The following is a 10,195-nucleotide window of genomic DNA, read 5'->3' as shown; positions in this document are numbered from 1 at the left end:
GGAATTTCAATAATAATAATTATTTTTTAAATTAATCAAAATAGAATATTTTAATTTTTTTAAAGTAATAAAAATTTTTTGTAATCTTGAAATGTGTGGCTTATCGATATATAAAACAATATATACAAATTATATACAGTACATATTGATTGGTATGGTTAAGATCAATTACCTCGAATCTCGTTTCCCCGAATCTTATCCAAGCCACGTCATCACTCTGTTTAATCGTAGGAATTATACTGTATTTCCAAAGAATCATTGTATACACTGTATAATGATTAATACATGACAAGAAAAAGGAGTGCTAGAAGAAAACACACACATATATACATAGCCTATATATTGTATCAATAGAATATTACTACTTACGCTCTCTGCGAACACTCTTTATATGTTTTATTATAGGCTTTAAAAAATTAATGGCGTATCTAAATATTAACTTTTTTAAACTCTTCTCGCCCTGTGGGCAGTTGAGTGCCTTTAACAAGCCATCGGCCAAACCAACGGACTTGGCCGATCCCACAATGGCTTGCGCTGGTTTGGCCATGTCCGACGATCGCCTGGATACAGTTGCCAACATTGCCTTCCACCTAAAGGTTAACGGTCGACGATCGCGCAAAAGACCGAGGCAGCGATGGCAAGATGCCATTAACGTAGACCTGAAGGCTCTGCATCTGAACCCAGACCACGCACTTGATCGAGCAAGGTGGCGTTTGAAGATCCGAATAGCAGGCCCTACACTAGCGCTAATGGGACAACGCTAAAAGAAGAAGAAGAAATTGTGGGATCGGCCAGGATCATAATGGGGCGGCCGGATGGTGAGGGAATTCTTGAGGTTTTTCGAACCTCCCAGATTCTTTTCTGAATTCTGTAGCACGGTAGGCTGATACCAAATATCTTATGTATACTCTATTTATATTCATTTCGTTCAATACACAAAACTCAGACTGAAAGCGGGCGTAGTGAAAATTGCGTTATCTAATTATCTATTGTACTAGAATGTAAAATTCTCCAAGCTGGTAGAGGTGTAATGCGTGGAGCTGATCGCTTTAAACTTTATGCCATTGAAAGTACATTATTCAGATATGGTGGCATTCAGTTTTAAAACCTGGAATAATTTTTTTGGACAAACATTTAAATGTAGTTTTTGTAAAACGAGTGACCAATATGAAAAATGAAAGTCAAAGCAAAACAAATCTCACATTTCTAACTTTTTCTTAACAGCACAAATTCACTGAAATACTTTTTGTGCGTTAATATTATTAATGTATTATTAAATATTAATGAAAAATATGAGTAAGTAATTAAAATATGAGTAAGTAAAATATGAGTAAGTAATTTAATTTCGTGGAATTGTTTCAATTATAAATTTAAAATGCATGAAATGTTATCTATAGAATCAACTTATTTCCTTGCATTAATATGTAGACTTGAACTTGACATACTAAAAATAGACGTTTCTTAATAAAAAAATATATATATTTATGTTGAACATATTGAATATTTTACTAGTTTAATTAATTGTACTTTTTATAGTTTCAGATACTAGTTACAGATATCTAAATCAGTCGTGTCCAACCGAAGATGTTTACTGGGCCAACACCAAAACTAAAAATACACTGTGAGCCGCACATATTTATTTACAACAAAACATTTACAATTATAAAGTATTTTGTATTCTAAAGTGAAACTATTATGACTTTTACATTAACCAATCTTCAATTTTGAGAAAAAAGATTCACAAAGATAGGTGGTTCCCATTGCAGCTGTAATGCTCATCGCCAGTTTTTTTAGGTTAGCTAATTTATCATTACAGACTTTTTTTTTTATAAAACTGACATTGGCCTCAAACATATCTTTCAAATCAGAATTTCTTGTGCATATTTAATCTTAACCATTTTTGGTTTCTGAAGATCCACAATGTGGGCAGCCGGACTATATGGAACGGGACTTGACACATCAGGTACAGATCGCTCTGGGTTCTACGAATTCGATGTCAGAGCGGTAGAGCGAAGTATTAATAATAACGGAAGAAATTTGAAGTTGGAATATTTTAATTAAATTAAATATTTATTACGTATAATTTTATTTACAAAACTCGAAACTTCACGCTAAAAGAAAAGAACAAATCTAATAATAATTAAATTATCCGCTAGATTAAAAATCAATCAACAATGAATACGAAAGCGCTTATTTATCTTCATCAACACAGGAAAGGACTCGATAAACATCGACTTATTAAACTATCGAACAATATGAAGCTTAATTAATTTTCAATAAGCTAAAGTAACAAATATATATAATACACGTGAAGCTTTATTGAAAAATATTTAATAACTGTTTTAATTTATGAGTATAGGGAATAAGGTGTTATACATCATATAATATATTTCACTATACAGTACATGTAATATTTCATTGTAATAAAAATTTATACAAGATAAATACAGTTTATCTTGTATAAATTTGGTTCAGTTACTATAGTGTTCACTTTAAGTATAACATATATTGAGGACGTTCTATATTGAATAATAACGGATAACATTTGATCCAATCATTTAATCATTTAGTGTCTTATATCAGGAGTCACGGTAGTGTCTCCCCGGCAAGTAAAAAAGTCACTGACTGACCACATATACAGGAATCAGAGTTGCCGGTTTCGAGGGTCGATTTCTCTGCCCCCCAAATACATATAGTAATTTCGAATATCTCGTCTTGTTCGAAAGAAAATTGTTCTCTTAGGAAGTGTGTAAAATTTCAAGATTTTGTATAAAGTTGTTGCCGAAATATAAGCAATTGAAAACATAATACAATATAACGAATAAATGTCTGAAGCAGAAAACATAAATTGGACTTACAGATATTCGCTAGCAGAAGCAGAAAAGTAATAACAAAACGATTTTTCTGCTTATTCAATTTAGTTCTCATTATCATTTCGGAAGCAAAAACAGTGAACTGAGCAGCTAATCAAATGCAAACAAACGAATGTAAAGATTTCTAGGAAAAAAAATAGAAGCTGAAAACAGCGATAATTACACGTCTTAAAAATGAATGTGTTATTCTTCAATTTAAATCAGAACTTAATTCTAAATATTTTATAAATTTTCGGGATTTTGTATTACGTCTTGTGTTTTAATTTATCCCAATTCATTATATTATCTAAAATTTTATGATTTATAACATCTTGGCTACTAGATTATTAATTATGAGTAAGCAATTCTAAATATTTATAGACTACTTCCTTACATATTTATAGTGTATAGGCCTATATAAAATTAATAGAAAATTAAAACTACATTTAATAATTTTATCTTTGAATTAATCTATACGAGATTGTGTAAACGCATAAAGATTAGAGACAAAATTTCTTGCATACCAAATTTTTATAAATTCGAAACTTTTGAAATATCAGCTTTGAAAAATTAGAAAATATTAAAAATAGCAGTTTAAAAAGTTTCACGTTATCACTAAAAACAAAAAACACAAAAAAAATTACTTTGTCAGCTTGCAATACAGTACTTTTATATAAATTCTGCTTTGTTTCCTATTATTGCCAATTATTTAATTAAATATTTAACTAATCTACAGTACTTTTATATTTTGAATTCTAATATAGAGTTAAAAATACAAAAACAAAAAATCAGTGTGATTAGTATTATCACTTTTAGTATTTATTTATTTTAGTACGTATTTAGACTTTTTGAAGTTTTTTTGATGGAAATATTTTTTTACTTTATTGTTATTTTATGCTCGTGTAATGTATACAAAAATTAATTAAAGAAATATTTATTAAAATTCAAAATTATGTTGTAGCTATTTATTGTTTTAATTAATATTAAATAATTTGCATCCCTACTAGGAATTATTTAATAGAACTGAATTATTTTCAAAGATTTATGATGAGATAAAGAATAGAAACTAAAGTCACTCTTATCTAATGATATTGAGATGTTAATCAAATTTTTCTTATCGAATTCTCCTAAAACTTCAATCCGCATTTTATTGACTAAAAACGAGTTATCTGTATTGTTGTCCTGACAACAAAATAATTTTGGTTAATTAAATTCGGACTAGAGTGTATTTATTTTTAACAAATATTTATTGAAAACTAAATGTTCGTGTATGTGTTACATTTGCCCATCATTTCTTGAGAAAACTTCACTTTCATTTTCGATCCGACGTTGTCATATTACAGTACTTTGGTGTTGCAATATCCGTATCTCGTTGAATGATTGCGTATCTACTGTATATTGCTTGATTCATAAAGTTTATTCGAAGCGACAGGCTCGCAACTATGGTACTTCCAGTAGAAAAGAACGAAATTATCGTCAATGACGTCGAAGCGAAAGGAGTCAATAAGGTAACTAAACATGAAAACGAAGTAAAAATGAAGAAAGATCCTATGAACAAACGAAAAATTGTAATTAACTTGATAGTCATCTGTTTAAGTTTTACCTTGTTGTTTACTGCTTTTCAAGCTCTAGCTAATCTTCAAAGTACCTTAAACAATGAAGTTGGATTATTCTCTCAAAGTGTCATTTACGCAGCGCTGATTTTGTCTTCTATGTTCTTGCCGACTTACAGTATACGAAGATTGGGTTGTAAGTTGATTTTGGTTCTTTCCATAATCTCGTATGCTCCTTATATCGCTTCTAACTTCTATCCGATTATGGCAACTATGATTCCTAGTGCTGCTATTTTAGGAGTCGGTGCTTCTTGTCTATGGTCTGCAAAATGCACTTACCTGAATGAAATCGGCTTCAAATACGCTAGATTAGTAAACGAGAAGGTTGATGTTATCATCGTCCGATTTTTTGGAATTTTTTTCATGTTTTTTCAAACCAGTCAGATCTGGGGTAATCTTATTTCGTGGCTGATTCTCGAACCTCCAGCACAAAATGTAACCGAAGATAGCTGGATACATTGTGGAGCTGGATTTTGTCCAAATCAAAATCAAACAAGCGCTAATTTAAAAAGACCACCAGAAAATCAAACAAATATGCTTATTGGAATTTACTTGGGATGTTGCATACTCTCTGCTATATTAATGGCTATTTTCTTATCTCCTCTAACTAGAGAAGAGGAAGAAAAAGAAGCAAAGCTATCTGCTCGTCTACTCCTAGCCACTTTCAGGCATTTAAAAGATTGTAAACAACTTTTATTAATTCCTTTAACGATATACAGTGGAATCGAACAAACTTTTTTTCTTGGTGAATATACAAAGGTGAGTGATTATTTCTACTATCGAATATTATTAAAAATGTCCGTAAAATTTATCCAATTTGCGTTTTTAGTCATAAAGTTTTATAATTAATTTTATTCATTCATGTAAATTAGATAGTAATAAGCACTTTACTTTTAAATTATGTCGTATAATTTTCAGGAAAAATATTAAAGGTAGCAAATTGCTTTCTAGTTTTATACACTGTACTAAAAATTAAATAAATAATATATATTTTAACAGTAATAAAATGAAAAGAAAATATAGATTTACAATCAATTAATATGCATAATATACAATAATTTAAATTGCTGTTTCTATTCTATATAGAAATGTCAAATAATAGACTATCTTTTAATAATGAATGTATACGCCTGTTATTACTATGTATTTTTTTATAAGTTTTCCGAATTTATCAAAAACATAGCATTTCTGAATTACTTATTTGCATTTCTGATAATAAAAATAACTTTAATTATTCTAAATAGATTGGTTCACGTTTTTCTAGATTTGATTAATTGAGTAAACATCATGTGAGATATAAAACGGAACTATTTTTGTGATTAATAAAAATATGTAGTGATAAATAATAAGATAAATAATGCATTTACCAATTCACCGATATGCATTATTAATACAGATTTTATATGTTATCTAATTATGCTTACTTTTTAAAAATTTCAAATTAAATCCTGTTTCCTCCGTATTTCACGAAGTCTACACCAAATAATTAAATAAACAATAATCAATTAGAATAATGTTTATCGATTTTTTTTTTCTCTACGGTTTCTTAATCGACTTCCATTCATTTTAAACGTATTCGTGTCTAAAAATACTTAATTTTTACGCTGTAATCCTAAACGTTTCCTGTTATTCCTACATATAAATTGATTATTTATAACAGTTTTAAATTTTAGAAAATATAAATGAAATTCGTTAACAAAAGGTCGAATAGTTTTTGATGTTGCATTTTTAACCAAATATTTTTTGCAGAGATAAGAACAAATCACTAGGACAGGTTGCGCCTGTGTTTACGTAAATTAAACATGATTAAAAAATATAAACAAATACTTTCTTGCATATTATTCGTGTCTCAGTCATATTTGGCAGAAGAAGCGAAAATTTAACTAATTAAACTATAAATATCTATGTGAAATATTAATTTATCAGATTGAGTATCTTCTAAAATGTATATGTTAAAGTTTCTTCTTTAATTAAGTTATTTCTTGTATTGAAGTATTAAATATCCGGAGATAAATATGTTTATTAAATATGAAAACAACTATAGTTTCAAGACCTTGACTTAATAACCACACATCGATTTTGTTAAAGAAATGATTTATAGTGATAAATATTCTGAATATTTATATCATCGGTTGCAGACACAGTTCAAGGTCTCGTAAGGAATAAATTTTTGCTTACAAAGTTCATTCGAAAATAAATTTAGATTTTAAAATAGAACATTAAACAAAATACGTTTAAATTTTATAAATTTTTTTCCTGTTTTTTGTAATGTTTATATTTATATTATTATTATTTTATAGGCTTATATAGCATGTTCCTTGGGAGTGTACAGAATCGGTTTGGTGGCTATATGCTTCGGAGTGGTCAATGCATTGGTATCACTCGCTTCCGGTCCTTTAGTCAAACTGATTGGAAGAATGGCTATTTTCTTAATTGCAACAGCTGCTAATTTAGCTACCGTCATTTCTCTTTTATATTGGAAACCCAAACCGGATGCAATTGTCATATATTTTGTTATTGCAGGAGTTTGGGGCCTTGCCGATGCTGTTTGGCAAACACAAATCAATGGTAGATGCGTCTTTTGTTATATACTATTTCAAAATTATTATTTATTACAAAATTTTAATAATTTCTTTTGCTTTGTTTCAGCATTTTACGGGATTCTTTTTAAGAATAACGAAGAAGCTGCGTTTTCTAATTATCGAATGTGGGAATCCATCGGATTCAGCATTGCTTTCGCGTACAGTAGTTATTTATGCGTAGAATTGAAAATATATATACTTTTAGGGTTTCTTATAGTTGGAATAATCGGTTATCTGATCATTGAAATGAAGTTTACGAGCCTAAAACTTCTATCGAGTCATAATTCGTATGACTTAACTGATAAATAGATATCGTCTTCGAAGAGAATATAGGAGTTCGATGCTAATTTCTAAATATGCTCAAGTAGAATGCGTTGGACCAGATAGAACAACATATTTTAAAATAATATTATTAAAAATTTTAATGATTTTTAATTTTGTTTTACATGCTATGAAGCTCTCTTTGTAAGAACAATGAAAATGTGACTTCCTCTAATTATCAAACGTGAAAATCCAATAGAGATTCCTCATTGCTTTTACTTATAGCATTTATTTACGCGTAAATCTCAAATTTATATTCTTTAGAAATTCTTATAATTGGCTATTTAATATTAGACTTACTTTATAACAAATAAACTACGTTTTCCGATTACACGAACATTATAATAAACATTAATTTTTCACGTTTAATATATAACTTATAACTATAGTCTATTATTAATATTTTATAATTTTTCATATATTTAATTAATTATTTATATAAAAAAATCAAAAACTAAAAAATTTGAGACTAGATTATTGTCGTTAAGCATAAGCATAAGAATAATAATACGTAAGAACTATACACAACATTGTGAAAATTATCTCTTATCAACGAGCAATTATTTATTGTGACAATGTTACAATGCCGAGCTGCAATTTTTAATTTATTTTATTTAAAATACTGTATATGCTTTTCACCTCAAATTAGCAAATGGCTTGCCCTTGTACGTCATACTTTTTTTTAAACAAAGTATGACAACATCGTACTGATCATCAATCTAACAACTTTCATGGGAAAATATTCAAATTCAAATAACACAATTTCTGGTTTTCATCAGAAAGTTCTTATATAGTTAATCGTGGCCTCTTGCCCCTAAGGTTTCCATATCTGGTCTTGAATTTCAATTATCTACGAGTAACACCGTTCTCGAGATTAGGGAATGGCAGACTAATGCCAGTGGGAATTTATAAGTCTAAAATTATTTCAAATTGCAGCTCAATAATTGCACTTTTCAGCAGTTATACAATAGGTGGGAACTTTACCAGAAATACATTTTACGTTCCCAGTGTCCTCATATGTAACAGAGGAAAAGTATGGCGATCGGTCAAAAATGACTCCATCTCCATTTTTGGACTCATGGGACCTTAAAACGTCAAAAAATGCAAAAAAAGGAGAAAGAAATTCGGGAACTGTTTCTGTATGTATGGATGTTAGTGTATGGGAAAGGGCACGATTTTGTTCTAACTAAAATTTAGGAATAAATATACTACTGTACTAAAGAATAAAATAAGAATAAAGGTTGGTATAACAATAACATTGTTCTTGGTATGTGAATTAAATTTTAAATGTTAGAAATATTTTCTGATAAAATATATTTTAAAAAAGAAAGAAAAAAGTAAAATATTGGAAAGTTTGAGCAAATTTTTGACTCTATGAAATGTCTTCAGACGCTATGAAATGTAACTTTAGTTCAAATCTTGAAGAAACGTGGTTCTTTGATAGCTAACATTTAATCTTATATTTGAACCAAACAGCTAGAAGATTGGGTATTTTATAATTTTGCATAGTTTTAAAGTCATCCGAAAGGAGCATTTTCGGCATAGTATGATGTTTTATTTCATTGCACCACGCTCTAGATACTGTACTGTACCAAGTCACGAGTAATGCGAGTAGCAACACGAACGTGTTGCGAATATCACATGGTGCCAATTCGTTTAATGAGAACATGCACTGAATTAGTTCATGACACGTGATATTCCAAGCACATTCGTGATGCTACTCACATAACTTGAGACTAAGCACCCTGGCCTGCCACGATAGATTCACAATGACAAGTGAACTGTTTCATCGATAATAATTCTCGTTATACAACGCAGGATATTTTATTATTGAATAAAGATATTTCGTTCCATAAAAAATTTTCCATTTACATATTTAAAAACAGAACTTTTTGGGCAAATTAATATTTTCATTTCATTGTTTTGAATATAAAAATAAACGATAAAGTTTTAAAATATACCAAATTATGTCAATTAAAGTATGAGAAAATTCAACTGTAAACAATTTCTATTATTAAAAATTGTTGAGATTCCACCATCAAAATACTGTACTACAAATTGAAACAATTATGTATTTCATTAAGACGTAAATGATGCAAAATATCTAACGTGTTTAGTTTAATTGATGCGGCATTTCTTTTCTATTTCTGAAAATTTCTACCTAATTCAAAAGTAATTTTTAATACATAATTTTACACATTCAAAATAATTTTTAATGCATATTTTACACAGCATTATTAATATTATTATTTTGGAGGTTGTAGGACGTATTAAATTATTTAAACAATGAAAAATATTTTTATCATTCAATTCGAGACTTATTTTATATCTTAAAAATAATTAATTATACCCCGGGATCACTTTTCCTCGAAATCCTGGACAAGCAAACGACCGGAAAATGAGAAACCCTAGTGTGAACGGTTAAGACTTCAGTCTACGGCTTTCAAATCGAATTCGGGCTGTTGAAGAACCCAGGGCGATGATGTGTTAAGTCCCGTTCCATATAGTTCGGCAGCCCACATTATGGATCTTAAGAAACCAAGGATGGATAAGATTAAAACATCCCTATCTTAGTGCCTTCGATAAACAAAATAAAACCAAAAAAAAAAAAAATCACCAACTGCCATATTGCAAATACAGTAGAGCGTCGTTTATCCGAAAGCTGGTTATCCGAAACGTCCGTTATCCGAAAGCATTCCAGTCGGCAAATTTAAATTTTCGCTAGTGCTGTGGCGCTGCAATCTTCGGCTATTTCTCGGGCTACTCAAATATTTTACGTTTTTGATACTAAATTAACATCTGAAGTATAATTTTTTATTGTTTTTAT

At 29.3% G+C, this 10,195-nt stretch overlaps 1 protein-coding gene across 2 annotated transcripts; it reads left to right on the top strand.

Moving 5' to 3' along the window:
• The first annotated feature begins 4,019 nt into the window (after positions 1–4,019).
• On the top strand, positions 4,020–8,624 carry LOC111630488 (UNC93-like protein). 2 transcript variants are annotated; one of them, XM_023374597.1, is made up of 4 exons: positions 4,283–4,360; positions 4,479–5,224; positions 6,766–7,033; positions 7,115–8,624. In XM_023374597.1, exons 2-4 carry the CDS (start codon positions 4,565–4,567, stop codon positions 7,354–7,356), a joined length of 1,170 nt encoding a protein of 389 aa, XP_023230365.1. In that variant the 5' UTR covers positions 4,283–4,360; positions 4,479–4,564; the 3' UTR covers positions 7,357–8,624. The 2 variants fall into 2 exon arrangements, with proteins under 2 accessions (XP_023230363.1, XP_023230365.1); XM_023374595.1 differs by having other exon boundaries at positions 4,020–5,224.
• The last annotated feature ends 1,571 nt before the right edge of the window (positions 8,625–10,195 follow it).

Source organism: Centruroides sculpturatus, unplaced genomic scaffold, assembly GCF_000671375.1.
Source record: "Centruroides sculpturatus isolate CEXI.00-Female unplaced genomic scaffold, Cexi_2.0 scaffold554, whole genome shotgun sequence".
NCBI classification, from domain to species: Eukaryota; Metazoa; Arthropoda; class Arachnida; order Scorpiones; family Buthidae; genus Centruroides; species Centruroides sculpturatus.
The sequence above is the reverse complement of the archived record's forward strand: the minus strand, read 5'-3'. Positions and strand labels throughout refer to the sequence as shown.

Coding starts and splice junctions, on each gene's coding strand:
- LOC111630488 (XM_023374595.1), top strand. CDS start 4,295: ATGGTACTTCCAGTAGAAAAGAACGAAATTATCGTCAATGACGTCGAA. Junction 5,225..6,765: donor TTCTTGGTGAATATACAAAG/GTGAGTGATTAT, acceptor ATTATTTTATAG/GCTTATATAGCATGTTCCTT. Junction 7,034..7,114: donor TTGGCAAACACAAATCAATG/GTAGATGCGTCT, acceptor GCTTTGTTTCAG/CATTTTACGGGATTCTTTTT.